This window comes from Spinacia oleracea, chromosome 6, assembly GCF_020520425.1.
Source record: "Spinacia oleracea cultivar Varoflay chromosome 6, BTI_SOV_V1, whole genome shotgun sequence".
NCBI classification, from domain to species: domain Eukaryota; kingdom Viridiplantae; phylum Streptophyta; class Magnoliopsida; order Caryophyllales; family Amaranthaceae; genus Spinacia; species Spinacia oleracea.
Window position 1 is genome coordinate 146087299 of NC_079492.1, and position 18957 is coordinate 146106255.

At 34.2% G+C, this 18957-nt stretch overlaps 3 protein-coding genes and 1 long non-coding RNA gene across 4 annotated transcripts; 1 reads left to right on the top strand and 3 right to left on the bottom strand.

Moving 5' to 3' along the window:
* Positions 1-4997: 4997 nt before the first annotated feature.
* LOC110795612 (auxin-binding protein ABP20) lies at positions 4998-5866 on the bottom strand. The gene has a single exon (XM_022000635.2). The coding sequence runs from the start codon at positions 5767-5769 to the stop codon at positions 5143-5145; it is 627 nt and encodes a 208-aa protein (XP_021856327.1). The 5' UTR covers positions 5770-5866; the 3' UTR covers positions 4998-5142.
* Positions 5867-8932: 3066 nt separating this feature from the next.
* Positions 8933-12625, top strand: LOC110795647 (uncharacterized). The gene is made up of 3 exons (XR_002535348.2): positions 8933-9153; positions 9603-12115; positions 12236-12625. It is a non-coding gene; the product is annotated as an uncharacterized lncRNA (long non-coding RNA).
* A 323-nt stretch (positions 12626-12948) lies between these two features.
* LOC110795147 (uncharacterized) lies at positions 12949-14627 on the bottom strand. The gene is made up of 5 exons (XM_022000133.2): positions 14496-14627; positions 14169-14375; positions 13911-14069; positions 13410-13550; positions 12949-13314 (listed from the first exon to the last, which is right to left on the bottom strand). The coding sequence occupies exons 1-5, from the start codon at positions 14625-14627 to the stop codon at positions 12949-12951; spliced, it is 1005 nt and encodes a 334-aa protein (XP_021855825.2).
* A 3375-nt stretch (positions 14628-18002) lies between these two features.
* LOC110794735 (auxin-binding protein ABP20) lies at positions 18003-18867 on the bottom strand. The gene has a single exon (XM_021999696.2). It carries the CDS (start codon positions 18774-18776, stop codon positions 18150-18152), a length of 627 nt encoding a protein of 208 aa, XP_021855388.2. The 5' UTR covers positions 18777-18867; the 3' UTR covers positions 18003-18149.
* Between the last annotated feature and the right edge of the window lie 90 nt (positions 18868-18957).

The following is an 18957-nucleotide window of genomic DNA, read 5'->3' on the forward strand; positions in this document are numbered from 1 at the left end:
TTCAATGTAGCAACCGGGGGGCCACACACTAGTTCTTATTTTTTTGAGCTAAGCTGAACTGAACTGAACTGAACTGAACTGAACTTAACTTAACTTAGCTTAAAAGAATCTAATTGTAAAAAATAAAAAATGATAAATAGTAAATAAATAATAAATACTCCCTCCGTCTCTTTTTGTTCTTTACGTTTGATATTTTTCACGCGTTTTAACGATTAATTAATGTGGGTTGAGATTCCTTTATTTTTTTTATTTAAACAAGACAAATTACGTTTATTTATAATGTTTTCACTTTTATCAAAATTCTGATATTGGGAATATGAGAAATATTTAATGTCCTAATGAAAAAGTGTGAGAGATTAAATGACTCAATGAATTTAATTGGTTAAAATAATTATTGGACACGGATTTTGATAGAATATTATGGCATTTATGTGATAATATAAAAGGAAATGTAAAGAACATTTTGAAATACCCAAAAAGGAAAACGTAAAAAACAAAAAGAGACGGAGGGAGTAATTAATGATAAATAATTAATTACTAAATAATAATATTAAATAATAAGTAATAAAATATAGTAATTAATAGTAAATAATAAGTTATACTCCGTATATAATAATAAATTATCATAAAGCATAATAATAATAATAATAATAATAATAATAATAATAATAATAATAATAATAATAATAATAATAATAATAATAATAATGACCATCATCTCATGGCTACTTCTGCTGTTGTTTTGGACCGGATTAGGAGTTTTTCACGTGGCACATCTTGTGGGAGAGACGGTTTACGAGCTCAACACCTTATGGATTGCTTGAGTAGGGCTGTTGTGGCTGTTTCTGATGAGTTAGTTGACTCCATTTCTGGGGTGATTAATCTCTTTTTAGCCAGGAAATGCCCTATGGGTATGGGTGAGTATGTTTCTAGTTCTCCCCTCACCCCTCTTGTCAAGCCCGGTGGTGGTATTCGTCATATTGTTGTTGGTACTTTTCGGCGACGTCTGGTTTCGAAGGTTGGTGTTGTTATGGTTGGTCTGTCTTAGGAAAGTTATTTTGATGGTCTTCAATTTGGTGTCGGGGTATCTGCGGGTGGTGAGGCAATTCTTCATGTTGTGAACAAGTTGATTGAGGATCGGGGTTCTGATGTGGGTCTTTCAATGTTGTTGGTGGATTTTCAAAATGTCTTCAATTTAGTTGATCGAGCGGCCATGTTGCGTGAAGTTCGTCTTCGTTTTTCGGTCATTTCATGATGGGTTGAATTCTGCTACTCTACTCCAGCCAGATTGTATTATGGGGAGCATACGTTATGGTCGTCTCAGGGTGTGCAGCAGGGTGATCCCCTTGGTCCTCTACTCATTGCTTTGGTTTTACAACCCCTGGTTTGTAAAATCAGGGACGCGTTTGATGTATGTCTTCAGGCATGGTATTTAGATGACGGCACTATTATTGGTGATACCTTGGTGGTGGGGAATGTTCTGCAGTTGATTATGGAGGACGGGCCTTGTCTCGGGTTACATCTTAATGTGGAGAATACCGAGGTTTTCTGGCCTACAGAGGACCCTCGTAGCAGGATTGTGGGTGTCTTTCCCCTAATATTGCTCGTCCTTTGCATAGTGTTAAGTTGCTTGGTGGTCCCGCTAGTTTCAATCCAGTTTTTAGTGGTGAGCTTGTGATGCAGAGGGTAATCAAGACCATTGGGCTTATGGATAAGGTTACTCAGCTTGATGATCCTCAGTGTGAGTTGTTGTTACTTAGGTCATGTACCGGAGTTTCTAAACTCTACTTTGCTTTGCGTACTTGTCCTCCTGGTATTTTTGAGGCGGCTCAGCGCACTTTCGATGAGGCTCTTCGATCTTTTTTGGAGCGTATTGTTACTGCTTCGGGGCCTGGCTTTGGCGATTGGCAGTGGCGACTTGCCACCTTACCTTCTTCTTTTTGACGGACTTGGTGTTTATTCCGCGGGTGATGTTCGGCATTATGCTTTTCTTGCTTCTCGGTTGCAATCTTTTGGTTTGCACACAAAGCTTCTACGACATGCTGATATTGTTGGTCCTGGTCGAGCATTTGAAGATGCGTTGAGTCTATTTAGTGGAATGGTGGAGTATGCCATTCTGACTAACCCTAGAGAGGTCTCTGCCCCTAAACTTATGAAGAATTGGCAGATATATATTTCACAAAGGTTACTGTATCTGCAAAATCCACCTTCTCTTTATCGTCTTGGCAGTCGGCGTTGTGGAAATCGCAGCAGGGAGATCACACCTCTGTTTGGCTTCGTGCGGTCCCCATATCAGGTTTGGCACAGACGATGAATGCTAAGGCTTATCGATGTGTGTTGTGTTACCGGTTGGGGGTTCCTTTGTTCTCTGTTACGGTGCCATGTTCTGCTTGCTCCAGGGTCTTTTTCGGGAGACATCTTTGGTGATCAAGCGGTGTCATGTGCTGGCATCGTGGGTATTAAACATCGGCATAATGTGATTCGGGATACCCTTATTGATGTTTGTTATCGGTCTAGGATCTCGGCGCGGAAAGAGGTTGATATTGGTCTATCTGGAGGGAACGATGAAGCTCTCCGACCAGCAGACGTATTGCTCTACTCTTGGGATCGTGGTTGTGATCTGTGTGTTGACTTGACGAGATCTTCTCATTTGACACAGTCTGGGTTGTCTGGCTTTGCCCCGGGCCGGGTTGTGACTGATGTGGCTATTCGGAAGCGGGTCAAGTACAAAGCACGTTGCAGGGCCATTGGTTATGGCTTTCTTCCGTTCTCTTTCTCTTCTTTTGGGGGAGCTGGATAAGGATGTTGTTGCGTTGCTGAAGCGGATTCAGAAGTTTTCTAGGACACAAGACATTGGGGCTCGTGCTGCTGTTCATATTTTTACCAGGATAGGTTTTGATATAGCCAAAGGAGTGGGGGCCCAGATTGTATCTCGGCTGCCCACTAATTATTTGTAAAATGTTTGACTTTGTTAGCATAATAATAATAATAATAATAATAATAATAATAATAATAATAATAATAATAATAATAATAATAATAATAATAATAATAATAATAATAATAATATACTCCATCCGTACCTTTATACTCGCACTGCTTTCCTTATAAAGCCGCCCCTTAATACTTGCCCCGTTTTTGTAAATGGTATTACTAATATTATGTCATTTCTCTCATTTAATCTGGACCCACATATGTATATTCTTATTTCCTTAAAAAGCATTAAAAAATTCAACTTACCCCCACCCCATCCCTTTATTTGACACTTTTTCCACTAACTATAATAAAAAAAATACCCCACTATCAACTAACAACTAATAAATTAATAAGTCAATTAAATTGCCTAAAACTTTGTGCCGGTCAAAGTGGGGTGAGTATTAGGGGATGGAGGGACTACTCCTTAAGTTGAATTGAACTGAAGTGAATTGAACTTAACTTAACTAAATTGAACTGAATTGAACTTAACTTAATTAAAGTGAATTGAATTGAATTGAGCTGGAAAATAAGCCATGAAATTGAAACTAAGCCATAAAAACAACAGCGCGTCTCCTGTGTGACGACCAGCCACACCATCAACTTGATGGTGTGACGCGTAGTTGATGGTGTGACGCGCACACACAACTACTATGGAGAAGGTTATTGACTGTTATGACTTGACTTCCTATGTTGATGTTACTTATATACTGTATTCGTTGTTCGTTTTCATGTTTTATTGTAGTTCTTGAATTTCATGTTAGAGGTTCCTTGTATAGACCGGTGTTACTTGACTTCTTATGCTGGTGTTACTTATACATTGTATTCGATGTTACTTTTCTTGTTTTATTGCAGTTTCTTCAATTTAATGTTAGATGTTCCTTGTATAGACTGGCATTACTTTATTTTATATGTTGGTGTTACTTTTAGGTTCGATTAACCAACGCTCTGAGCTTATTTATAAATGTGAACACGCCACACCATCATGTTGATGGTGTGGCTGGTCACATAAAAGACTTGGGGTAAAAACAGGGCATAAAATGCTTAAGTTCCCCAATTTATAATGTAAAAGTTTTTATCTTTTAGTGATAAAATTATTCAATTAGTTAAAAATTATTCTTTCAAAATCACTAATAATGTATAAAGGTAACCATTTCATTTCATTCTATAATATTCTTTTGCATTTTACTTGTCCTTTGTGATCCTCTAAATTATTTATATTTTTTTCATTTTTGATTTTTCACTTTCCTTTTGTTGGATTTTTTTATTATTATTACAATTATTTAATTGTTTCTATAATTATTCATGATTTTTCTTTTACAAAAACACAAAATATTATTAGCATTATTTTTTTCTTCAAAATGATTTTGTAATTTCCATAAGATATATAAGTAATGTATTTTATATTTCATTTTTATAGACTCATAGTTGCATGTTTCTAAGAACCTTTAAGAGGCCTAATTATATAATAGCATAATGCCTCATAAGCGTTGAAAATGATGTTCCTATTTTTTTTATTAGTGTCGTGTACTATTTTGTTCAGCGACAAGCCGACCATTTTAATAAAGTATATCTCCTTCAAAGTATCAAAAATCATAGTATACACTCATAATTCTTTCTCGCTTTATTGAAATTTTTTGGACCCCATTTGTAAATTCCCGAATCCACTCCTGAGCTGTTGTTAAGTATGGTTGCAAGGCCACGGGTGAGAGAAAAGGTGTATGTACTTTGTTATTCCATCCTGCTAAATCTGAAAATAATAGGTTTCGAGTATTACTAGTAAATATAATAAAAAAAAACTAAAAAAAAAGTCAGGTTACACTTGATCTCCGGCCAGCCTCAATATATAATGAACTTTGTTATTCCAGCCTCATTTTATTCAAATGACACTCTATCCATTTGGTTAGGTTCATTCCATATTGAAATCTTTAGGTAAAAGATGAAAAATTTGAAGAACCTAATTACTTGACCAACTTGTTTGAACATAATTGAAAAAACTGAAGCTAATTAAAACTATAACTAAATTCGAGAAAGATAATTTTATTAAATGTTGAAAAGTAATACAATGAATACATATGGTTGTTTTCATAAATTTTGAGTACAAAAGAAAAGGGAAGCACGCAACTGAATCAACTTTGGTAAGAAAAGTACGTAGAGAAGCTTATGTAATTAAGCAGTGCCAAATAACCTTTTCATCCTCATCACCTCGTCATGACTTAGAAGAGTGATCTGTTGAGCAATATCGGCAGGTAAATTGCCGGCGAATAAGGAGGTGGTAGTGAATTGGACAGCTGGGTTCGCACCGTTCAAGCTAACAATTGCTGTAGCCGGAGTTCTGCCAACGTTGATTTGAAAATGAAGCATGGCTTGTGGGAAGATCATAACGTCTCCAACCTCGAGCCTTCTGTAGAATGCATTATTGCTTGCGTCAATGAATCCCGCAATTATAGATCCTCTGGTCACGATTATAACTTCAGATGTTCGGTGGGAGTGTACTGGGATGACTCCACCTACAGCAAAGTCTAACCTTGCCATGGAAATACCTAGGCCATTCAAAGCTGGGAAATTATCTACGAAACCTAAAGTGACATTACTTCTAAATAGGTTTGCAGTGAAGCTTTCATGACGGAAGCCAGTGAAAACAAAATCATCTGTAGTGACGTTAGCAGGATCCTTGCAAGCGAATCCTTCAGGTCCCCTAGGCAGAGTAGTATCTCCTACACAAAAGTCGAGCTCGATAGCTTGACAAAGAGAAACCAAAAGAGTGAAGGCGAAGAAAGCTACAAGGTTCTTCATTTCAAAAACTTAATTGTGGTGTATATATGCAAAGAGCAGTTTAATTAGTTTGTAATTTTGTTTAGCTTGAGAGGGTTTCTTTCTTGGTTATAATTGCCCCAATTTGTACCCTATTTATAGAGAGTTGTTTAAGTGTTAGAATTAGGAGCTGACTTTTGTAGCTTATTTGACCTTTTCATGTTCAAAGGTCAATGAAAACTACGGGACTAAAGTATTCGCTAGAAATTGTATTATTGTAGCTTAAAATGAAGACTTCAAAGATGGTGTACTCTATCCAAATATTGAATGACTTAAAAACGGCGTGTGGGTGATTACGGAGTATTATTTAATTGGTTTGAAGATGTCTCTATAACTCTATTTGACCTTTTGATTTCTTATTTCTATAATTTTACGGTTATTACGTTGAAGTACGTACATCTATCTCGTAAACTACACGGAGTAAAAATAAAGTGTACTCTCTACATAAAAAAAACAAAACCTAACAATATAAAAAATTTACTTTCTACACACAAAATAAATAAATAATCATATTCCAATTGTAAATAATGTTCAAACATTAGTTTTCGACCATTAACCTCAAGTTCAATGCTGTAGAACTCTAACCACGTACTACTACAAATTAGGGGTGTCAATTTGGACAAACGAATCGACTTTAGGTTGGGTTCATTGGTTCGAGTTGAAAGGTTTTATTTGGCTATCGGGTCGGGTTGAAAAATTAACGGGTCTGTTCGGTTCGGATTGGTAGACACAGGTTCATATCAAGTGGGGTTAATATCGGGCCGGGTATAATCGGGTTCGATTAGGCTGGGTCGGCTTGTAAACGGGTTTAGTCGGGTTGTAACATGATCAGGTCATACCGGGTTAGCTCATGTCAGGTTGGAACACGACGGGTTGTAAATGAGCTTAGCCGGGTTGTAACAGGTTCTATCTTATCGAGTCAGGTTCATCTAAAAACGGTCTGGAACGAGTCTGGTTAGACCTGTCAAATGGGTCGGTCGGGTCAGGTTGTAAAAAAATTATTTTCGGGTTCGGGTTAATCGGGTCGATCACTTTCGGGTTCGGGTTTACAAATGCTTGTTCAAGACCCGAAACTTTCGGGTTCAGGTCAACCCAACGGGTTGAGAGATTTAAAACGCGTATTAAATTTTCATTACTTTAGGTAATTAATATACAAAATATGGGCACAAATTAACAAACTTTCTTAGACAAGTTTATATTTAGTCAAATTCAGACATAAAAATGACGTATTATTCAAACTAAAATCATATTACGCCAAAAAAATAGTAACAACAACGTATTTACTATGCTTAAAATTCCTCATGATTTCTTTTATTACTATAAATACATTGATTATTAATCGGTCGAGTTAAAAACGGGTTCAGTTGGTATTTGACCCATTACTTTTTGGGTTGCTCGGTTTCAGATAAAATCCGGTTACGGGTCTTGTTCAAGACCCAGTATTTTCGGGTTGGGTTTGGGTCGATTTTCGGGCCGGCCGGGTCGATTTTTAACAGGTCTATGTCTGTTGAATAGGTTTAGCCGGGTTACATTAGGTCCAAGTTCATGTTGATTCGAGTTCTTATCATTTCGGTTATTATCGGTTTGGGTTCATACGGTTTGGATAAATCAATAACGGGATGAAATGCAAGGGGTTGTACTTCGGATACAAATTATAAACAATATCGGGTTATTTACTAAAAGCACAATTTTCAATACATTTATAAATTAAAATATGGATGTCTTAATTAGGGGACAAGAATTAGAGTATATTGTCACTTCATATTAATGAAACATTTATTGGTGAATTAAGAACGTACTTCATCCGTTCCAAAATTTTCTTTACGCATTCCATTTGGGTGTCCCAAAATGTTCATTACATTCCTTTTATATTATCACATAAATGCTTTAATACTCTATATATCAAAATTTGTGTCAAATATTATTTTAACCAATTAAATTTATTTGGGTATTTACGCTCTCACACTTTTCCATTGGGGGCATTAAATCTTTTTTATTTTTTCAATGTCAATTTTTTTTTATAAAAGTTAAAATATTATAAATAAACGTAATTTGTCTTATTTAAACAAAAAAATAGAGGAATTTCAATTAACATTAATTAATCTTAAATCGCGTGTAAAATATCAAACGTAAAGAACATTTTAGGATAAAGGGAGTAGTAATTAACAATTGATGATGACTAATTAATATCTAATAAATTTGAAAAGTTTGTAAATGCAAATCTATATATCATAGATTCATATTGGTTTAACAACGACGAGACTAACATATTGAACAACGAAACGAGATAACAAGATCAATTGTTAATGAATTAAGTCGATTTAGTTAAAACAATATGGATTTTGTGATTAGTTCGTTGGTTATAAACTTATAACGTACAAAGTATTGTATTAGATCAATTTAGTTTAGTAATTAATTAATCAGTTGAATATGAGTCAATAAAAAGTGCAAGACTAGTAAAATAATATAAATTAATAAATTTTATAACATTGGCCAACAATTAAGGAATAACATTCTACATTTGATTACTCTAATAAGGTAATAACTGATGAATCGATGATCATAACTAGTTTAAACTAAAATTGTACAAAACTATAATTAATAAAGATATAGATCTTTCTTATCTCGACATTAATTTATAAAAACGATCTAGTATATAGTACGATTTTTAATCTGGATCAAATAAAACTTGTTACGGTTGTAAATAGTTCATGGTAATAAAAGGGTTATAACAGTTTAATTTGGACTAAACATATTGTAAATGGGTTACGGGTAGTAAACGGTTTGGGTTGAAATAGTTCGGGTTGTAAACGGTACGTGTTGAAATAGTTCGGGTTGTAGATGGTCTGGGTTGAAACAGTTTGGGTTGTTGACGGTCCGGATTAAACGGGTTTTTCCGGGGTTGAAACGGTTCAGATCGAAATAAATCGGGTCAATAACGGTTATCGGGTTTAGTCGGTTCGGGTAGAAACAGTTTGGGTTTCTGCATGACAGTTTGTTATCGGGTTTTGAATCTTAATCGAGTTAATATTTTTTAGTCGGTTCGGGTTCGGATTGCATTTAATCGGATCGGAATGAATTTCGGGTCCAACTCACGGGTTATTAACAATCCGGGTTCTAAACATGCGGATAACCAAGTGGTTCAATGAGTTGGGTTGAGAATTGACAGCAGTAGCGATGAGTGATGAACTGACGATGACACACTTTCCCATTGTCGCAATAAACGCTTACCAAAACACCAGCGTGAATACATTTCGAAAAACTCTTGAAGACATGATCAATCTTGTTGCTGTGGAGGCGGCGCCTCTGATCCCGCGGCGGCTGTAGCGGTGGTCCGGTCAATGGTTCCATCTTATTTCAACAAAGGTATTTTGGCCTTTTTGTGGTAGTTTTAACACCCAATTAGACGATTCTATAAATGTTGAATTGAATTTGTTGATTTCCTAGGTCTCTGGTGAAAAATTGTTGCATAATTTGGTGAACATGGGGTGAATTTTGCGGCTAGGGTTTTAATTTTTAGTCGTAATGCAATTAATCAATTCCCAAATTGGGGTTTTCTTGTTCCATAGATTGCAGATGTACTTGCTTGAGCACCCTCGTCCAATTTATAAATAATGATTAAGAAGAAAATTATCTTTTTATTTAGGCTTCCAACGATTATTTGGGATTGAGGTCTTTGAGCAATTGACATTTGGTAGAATTTCAATTGAACTTTTCTAAAAGTTAAAGATCATGCTTATTCTTTTGTTGTTAGTCATAGACCCTGATTTAAGTTGCAATTGGTGATATTAATTGATGGTCATTGTTCTTGGCAGCATGGGTTTCATGGGAAGTTAAGGAAGATTTTCAACAGATTAGGTTCTGAAACAGACAAATTTGCGGTAACTCAAGCATTCTAATGTTGTCGAAGATGACGAGGAAGATCTATATTAGGCAACTGTTTTAAGAAAGGTAAGAAAAACTAATGCTTACAAGTCAGTCGGTTTTTAACTGTTGTTAGTGCTTGATTACTTTTTTGATAAGTTTTTAAGGTTCTAGATTCTAGATTGCAGTAGTTTGAGTCCTTCATTGTTGTTTTCGCAAGTGCTAGTGGGTTGTTAGTGTTTAAGTTAGTAAGACGATTAAAGTTTCGTCAAACAATCAATAAATTGTACGCAAACAAAAATCGTCAAACCTCATTAATAAATAAATTACAGACATAAGTTTTATATTTTCTCTTTGTTTTTGGTATTTTAAAAGCTTACTTCCACTTCCTATTTCAACCAAATTCCTTAATCTCAGCAGAAAGGAAGGGTAAATGACTACCACCTCAGTTGAATATCACTTGTGCACTTAGGTTGTTGTTTGTTGGTACCAACTACATGTATGCATTATAGATCACTGATGAATATGAAGGCATTAAGGCAAAACTAACTGATATAAAGTGTATAGGAAAGAAAGTGCTGAAAATTTCCATTTTAGGCATCCTGTAAGTTAAAATTTGCCGACACTTATCCATCTTTAACAGCATAATGAGCATATAGTCATATACGTAGTACATGCTATAATATTATAAATACCGTGCATACCTTTGTTTCCATTCACCAGTTGTGCATTAAAAAATATTTTTCATCTTCCAGAATCCAACATCTTCATAATTACACACTTGTAGTGATATAACGCCCATTCTTGATCACATCAGCTTCCTCAACATAAGTATCATAAAAATGCCTATAGTCTCTCTCACGAGTCTTGCCCACGTTAGTTCGTAAGTTTTCGTTTTATGCCTCAGGTTTTAGTTTTCAATTAATTTGGAAAAATCTCCACATAGACGTTAATTGTTTATTTGGGCACATACATTGTTAGTTGCTAATTTAATTTTTATCTTCTACCCTTGTGTCAACTGTTCAGTACTAGGTATTTAGTTGCAACTCGTTCCTCTGCTTTGGTAGTTTGGTTTCCTTGATCAGTAAAATGGAATAATTGTTGTAATTGAGTTAAACTAACAATTCAGGCAGTCTCCTTTGCATCATCGCATGTATAAGTGATCATGTGATCATTTTCAATGCAACATATGAAAAAACAAACAAAACAAAATGTTGCAGTTCTGCTTTTCCGCTTGCATGATTCAGTAGATCGTGTTAAAGGTTCACTGTTGACTTCGTTCATAGACATTATGTGCACAAATTTCAGGTACCATTATATTCTTGTTTAAGTTAGCTTGAATGTATATGAACTGTTTGGGGCACCTGGCACCAACACTTAATTTAGGAATTTTTAACAGTAATTTGTGAGTGTGTTGAAATAATATATGGGACTGGTTCGTATGTAGTATGTGTTTATATTTTTATAACGGGTTTGAGGACATTAGTGTTAAGAGCATATGTGCATTCTTTGTGTGCTTGCTTGTAATAATTGATCTTTCCAAATTAATTCCAGAAGTTTTGTTTTTTACTTATACAAAATGACTTAGGCTTTCCATTTTGTGTCAAACATATTGATTCTTGAGTGTAAGTATCCAACACTTCCATCACTACACACTCTGTATAGAGTCAAGATTTAGAATCTGAAACCTTATTGAAAAAATTGTGTCCCTTGGAAATAAATCTATTACTTTATACTAAAACAGACACCAGGAATGACACATGTCACTTCCTGGTGCAATTTTTTCCCGCCAAAAGCCTATTTCCTAAAATATATCTATTTTATTTATTTATTTAGTTTTTATCAGTTTTTATAAATGGATTATGCATGGAAACAAAATATTGGCTTACTAAATATGACAATAATAAATACCACATAATAACTTGCTCAAAATTATATTGAAATATTTTTGTCAAATCGGTATATCAATAATAGAAAATATATTTAGTCGATATTTGATCAAATTAGCATATGATGCACATAAAATATGTAATACGTAATAGGACAAAAGTTTCCTATTAGATGATTAAATGAATATGTTCAAGATTTATTAATTATGCATTGGCTTTAGGAGGAGAAATATTTTTTTAAAACAAATATGGTCAAACAATAATTTTAAAATATCCGTGCATGCACGGGATATAATCTAGTCATTCTCTATTCAAATGTGGATTTCGTTTTAATAAAAGAATACAGGAGAATTGTTATGTGGTCAGATTTGCTTTTCAATCTTCTTGGTTGATTATTGTTACTATTTTTACGAATTGCTTGACTTTTGCTTAATTGCTTCAAGGCCCAAACTCGGTATATTTTGCTGTTGCGGTTGCTGCTAATTAATTGTATGCAGGCTACAGTTTTGTTTCTTGCAAAACCCGATTGTATTACTTGGAACACTAATTTGGATGAAAATCAGCTGTTTTGGAAGGTATTAGATTTGTTTTTTCATGTTAGATGACATAGACCTTTTGATACCTTGACAATATGGCATTGAATAATTATGTTGGAGAGTTGGAGTGTGAATTTTGATATTTTAATTTTGATACAGGTTTACTGTTGCATCAATTCTACTGGCACAACTTGGAATCTGTGTAGGAGATTATGGTGATAATTTTAATTGGGGCGGAATTTTACATGGACATGAATGGGTTATTGAAATTTCACTAATATTAGGTATGTTTTTAATAATTGTTCTTATATTTCTTATTCGGCGTTTTTTCAAGAAAACGCAACAAAGCACACCACCTACTATCCAACTCCCCAATCTTCCCCCCGCCCAAGCCTCTGAAAATTTTACCAACCCCTCTAATGAAACCTATGTATTACGTAGATTACCGGAAGATATTTATAGGCGTTTTCCGGTAGATACATATTCAACTAAACGTTGTAATGACTTCAGTCATGAAGATTGTATGATATGTAATTTTCCTTTTGTTGATGGAGAGGAGCTTTGTATACTTCCTGTTTGCCGCCATGTATTTCACTCTCACTGTACTAGTTCATGGTTTTTAAGCCATGATTGTCGTTGTACAGTGTGCCGTCATGATTATTTTGACGGTTTTAATAATGATCAATTAGTAGTGTAAAAAACTATGTATGCTACATTATACATTTGTGTTCATACATTGGTTTCATTCATTGTGTGGTACTGGGTAAGAACTGGTAATAAGTTTCGAGAATTACTGGTAAATCTGGAAATAAACTTGTATTATCGAGTATTACTGTTGGTTGTTTTTATTTCCTCAATTCTGGAAATGTAATTTACATTGTAGTACCACCGAAAAAGATTGTTCTCCCTAAATTCTCATAATGTTCTCTATCATAGACTCCATAATGCCAGTTATCGGCATACTTTACAGTTTGTTTAGGGCTAATCTGTTGATGATTTGCATCTAAAACCCCAAATCCAGAACAAAATGCAGATAATGTAGCATCTTCAACAGGATAATAGCCGTTTCCCATGGCAGGAAGAGGCTGAGCAGGGGGGCTATATGCCTCTCCACCAACTGCAATATAAGTCGCGCCATTTGCCAAACCGGTGAATATCTCTCGTGGCCAATAACCAACAATGATGTCTGGTGTGACTGGGTTGCGTAGTAGTAGCCACCAATGCCCTGTTTTAGGATCCTTTTCAACATATTATGGGTATTTGTTTATGTTAGAGAAACGTTATTAGGTTTACAAACTCGTAATTATGAAGATTTGAAAATATGAAAATGTACCTGGTAAACAAAGGGCGACACAAACCATATTTTCGTACTTCCTCTTATCGTGGTTCCTTTCGTGGCAATATCAATTGGAACGCGTTTATTGACGTTAACGAATCCAGGGCATAACATGTTGTAGCAATGTGATTGACCAGCCTAAAAAATGAAGATCAAAAATTCAAAAAAGGCAAAGAAAACGGAAAATATGAAATATCGGATTATAAACTCACATTTAAGTATTGAAAATGATGTGTGCGATTATCTTTATTTAATGCTGGATTAACCTACAAGTTTGAAAGGAAATGAACGTTAGTGCAAATTACGATTATGACAAAAACTTCAATCAAAAGGACAGAAACAGTCCAAAAGATCGAGGAACATATAATTAATTTTGACATATGCAAGAATCAAATTAACAATCTGCTTAATGTTGAGGATATTGTTTGATATAGTGTTCAAAGCATTGCATGCGTTAAACAATTCGTATTAAAAAGAGAAAGGTGCGGAGTAACTTACAGTCCAACCAAATTGTATCCGATCATTACCATTTTGAATGATAATTTCTGCCGATGAATATTGTTGCGGGGTGACATGTGGATTATAAATACTAAAATCACATTTTACGCCATAGTATTTCACTTTGCTTGGGTCGGAATTTGTTTGAACAATTGCAAACTGTGACAACAATAAACCAAACCTTCTTATTAGGAACAACGTATATTAGGAACCTCTGAAATGCTCAAATTCTTTAGAACAATGGAATAAAAGGTTTACATGAGTTCCTGGTTGTTGTTGATTAGCGTTAGACTTCAATCTAGAAACATAATCTTTTGTAAATTGCGATATTTGGATAAATTCATCTTTACTCCATCGTCGGATTGGAATAGTTCCCTCGGGACATCCTCCATCTTCTAATTGCATATTCTCAACCAACACCTCATTTCTAGCTTCTTTCCATTTTGGTACAAAACTTGGTCTCATCTAAATCCCGACAAAATATTAGAACATGTACTTCGTCTTTTTTTTTTTTTTTTTTTGAAACTACACCAAATTGAATATAACAAAAAAAAAAAAAAAAGTTAAAGTTGAAAAATCATAAACCTGTGGATGGGAAGAATGGTTTTTCATTAGAGGATGATCAAATGCAGGTTGTTTATAGAAGTCGACACAATCGTACAAATCTCCGTATTTTGTCTGTGAATTAAACTCTTGATTATTATATATTACAAGCATTATATTGCTTGATGGAGAAAATTAACACTATAAGAATTTGTATCTTTAACGACAACCTAATTACGACGGGTCAAAAATCCCGTCGCAAAAGCCTTTTGCGACGGGGCTAACAACCAAACAATGACGGGAATAACCGTCGCAAATGTCTTTTACGACGGGTTTACGACGGATTTACGACGGGATTTCTATTAACGACGGCCCCCTTTTATGACGGGTTCGCGACAGGAAATCCCATCGTTAATGAACGATTATTGGCCTTTCGCGACGGGATTTCCCGTCGTTAATAGTACTATTTCTTGTAGTGTAAAGATAGAGGAAAAAAGAAAAAGAACCTTGATTGCCTTAACACTTGGCTTTCTGAGGAGTTTAAATTGCTTGATCCATTGAAGTTCTTGTTGTTTGGAAAATTGAATGCCTTCTATTCCGTCACATACCAGAAACAAGCATAAGATCACAAAGTATGCTAGAGTCTTGATACCCATCACTCTACAAGTAATCGAATATGCAATTATATATAAGTACCACATTTTCTCATAAAAGCTAAAATAATTTTATTAAACCATCCATTACAATTTTAATTCCATCAGTTATAAATTTATTGTATTTCTTACCTGTTCTTGAGTATGCAATTTCTGAAGGTAACTAGCAAAAGTATCCTTTTTTTTGTTTGTTTAATTTACAGTTTTACATGAGATGGCTAGGAAATGTGATATATAACGTAATCCTGGTTTTGGTATAAAATCAGTAACAATTAATGCACATGCATTAAAATAAGGAGGGGCTTGGATGCATGTTTTACATGTTAAACAATAGACGACGATAATAAATGAGAGAATCAGGAGTGATTTTATTAAATGTGAAAGACAAATTCTTATTTGAAGATGGTGTATAATAAATATTGTCAGAGTAAAAGTTAACTAAGACTTTTTTTTTTGAGTTGAATTGAATTGAACTGAACTTAGCTTAAATGAACCAAACCGAATTGATGAAATAAATAATAAATGATAGATGGTAAGTAATAAATAAGTAAAAAGTAATAATTAATAAATAATGAATAATGAATGATAAATAATAAATGATAAGTAATAATTATAGTAATTAATAATAAATAATACGAAGTAGTAAATAATAAGTTATTCTCCGTATATAATAATAAATTATCATAAATAATAATAATATAATAACAACAACAACAACAACAATAATAGTAGGTACATGCTAAGCCCAAGACAGGTTGTTGTTCTCAGTGTATTCGTGCCCCGACACACAAGATTTTCTGTTCACCATTCCTATTGATGGCTTAGGGCAGAAGATGAACGTACCGTCATCAATTCCGCACTGTATTGTCCTTTAGGCTCACGATAACTCTGTTACCTGAAGGTTGTGTCTGCTCGAATTGCAATGCTCCTAGGTTGGACCAATGGGGAGATCATGTGTCCACTGTTCTAGTGAAGTGGGTGTGAAGTTTAAGCATAATTTGGTGCGTGATATTCTTGTTGATATTTGCTCCAAATTTGGGATCGTGGTGCGTAAGGAGGCTCCAATGAGTTTCCCTTAGAAGCTGGGAAGGATCTAATACCTGCAGACCTTTTACTATTTAATTGGTTCCAGGGTAAATGTTCATATTTGGATGTGTCTGACATCTCTCCCTTTGCAGGTATGGTGTGAGTTCTTGGGCTCCAAGGGTGGCCTTGCACAATGTTGTGGAGAAGTAAAAGAAGCTAGAAGTATGCGTCCAAATGTGAGTACAACGGATACAAGTTCATCCCATTTGCTTTATCTACGTTCAGGGAATTATATAAGGATGCCTTGGACATACTTTCGCGTACCAAGTCTCTCTCTATTAGTCACTATAACAATGTAAAGAGTGGTTCATTTGTCTTTCATAGATAGAGTTTTTGCATTCAGAAAGGGGTGGAAGTACAATTTGTTTTAAGACACTCATCCAACTTTATGTAAAATGTTTACATGTGAAAATAATAATAATAATAATAATAATAATAATAATAATAATAATAATAATAATAATAATAATAATGATAATATAAGTTGAACTGGATTGAACTGAATTGAATTGAACTGAACTGAATTGAACTGAATTGAACTTAACTTAACTGAATTGAATTGAGCTGAATTGAATGGTCCTGAATTGAATTGAATTGGAAAATAAGCCATGTTACCGGAATTAAGCCATAAAAACAGAGTCTAAAATGCTTATTAAAAATTACCCCAATTTAAAATGTAAAAGTTTCTACTCACTAATAAAATTACCCCAATTTAATAATAAAATTATTCAATTAATTAAAAATTATTCTTTCTTATCAATAATAATTTACTTCATATAAAGGTAACCATTTCATTTCATTCTATAATATTATTTTGCATTTTACTTGTCCTTTCTTGATCTCTAAATTATTTATGTTTTTTTTTTTTGTTTTTTAACTTTCCCTTTGTTAATTGGAAGTTTTTTCTCCATCGCTTATTATTATTATTATTATTATTATTATTATTATTATTATTATTATCATCATTTAGTTGTTTCTATAATGATTCATGATTTTGCTTTTATAAAAACTCAAAATATTATTAGCATTATTTTTTTCTTCAAAATGATTTTGTAATTGCCATAAGATATATAAGTAATGTATTTTTATATTCCATTTTTATAGACTCATAGTTACATGTTTTTAAGAACCTTTAAGAAGCCTAATTATATAATACGGAGTAGCATAATGCTTTATAAGTTTTAAAAATGATGTTCCTATTTTTTTTGATTTGTGTCATATATGTACTATTTGTTCAGCGACATGCCTACAATCGCAATAAAAGAAATCTCCTTCAAAGTATCAAAAATCGGAGTATACACTCCTATTTCTTTCCCATTTTATTTAATTTTTTTGACCTCCATTTGCAAATTTCCGAATCCGCGCCTGGACCGTTGTTAAGTATGGTTGCAAGCCACAGGTGAGAGAAAAGGTGTACAATGTACTTTGTTATTCCATCTTATTCTTGCGAAGTATGTAGTATATATATGTTTATGTTAAGCGTACGTATATTATCACAAAAACTGCAGGACCTAAGAAGCTTTATTTCTGGGTCTGTTAAATCTGGAAGTAATAGGTTTCGAGTATTACTGGTAAATAAAAAAAAGTCAGGTTTACTCTTAAATACTTAATCTCCAGCCAGCCTCAATATATAATGAGCTTTGTTATTCCATTCCAGCTTCATTTTATTCAAATGACACTCCATTTGGTAAGGTTCATTCAATATTGAAATCTTTAGATAAAAGATGAAAAATTTATAGAACCTAATTACTCGACGAACTTGTTTGAACATAATGAAAAAAAACTGAAGCTAATTAAAACTATAACTAAATTCCAAGAAAGATAATTTTATTAAATGTTGAAAAGTAATACAATGTATACATATGGTTGTTTTCACAAATTTTGAGTACAAAAGAGAAAGGGAAGCACGCAACTGAATCAACTTTGGTAAGAAATGTACGTAGAGAAGCATATGTAATTAAGCAGTGCCAAATAACCTTTTCATCCTCATCACCTCGTCCTGACTTAGAAGAGTGATCTGTTGAGCTATATCGGCAGGTAAATTGCCGGCGAATAAGGAGGTGGTAGTGAATTGGACAGCTGGGTTCGCACCGTTCAGACTAACAATTGCAGTAGCCGGAGTTCTGCCAACGTTGATTTGAAAATGAAGCATGGCTTGTGGGAAGATCATAACGTCTCCAACCTCGAGCCTTCTGTAGAATGCATTATTTCTAGCGTCAATGAATCCCGCAATTATAGATCCTCTGGTCACGATTATAACTTCAGATGTTCGGTGGGAGTGTACTGGGATGACTCCACCTACAGCAAAGTCTAACCTTGCCATGGAAATACCTAGGCCATTCAAAGCTGGGAAATTATCTACGAACCCTAAAGTGACATTACTTCTAAATAGGTTTGCAGTGAAGCTTTCATGACGGAAGCCAGTGAAAACAAAATCATCCGTAGTGACGTTAGCAGGATCCTTGCAAGCGAATCCTTCAGGTCCCCTAGGGAGAGTAGTATCTCCTACACAAAAGTCGAGCTCGATAGCTTGACAAAGAGAAACCAAAAGAGTGAAGGCGAAGAAAGCTACAAGGTTCTTCATTTCAAAAACTTAATTGTGGTGTATATATGCAAAGAGCAGTTTAATTAGCTTGTAATTTTGCTTAGCTTGAGAGGGTTTCTTTCTTGGTTATAATTGCCCCAATTTGCACCTATTTATAGAGAGTTGTTTAAGTATTATAATTAAGGAGCCGACTTTTGTAGATTATTTGACCTTTTCATGT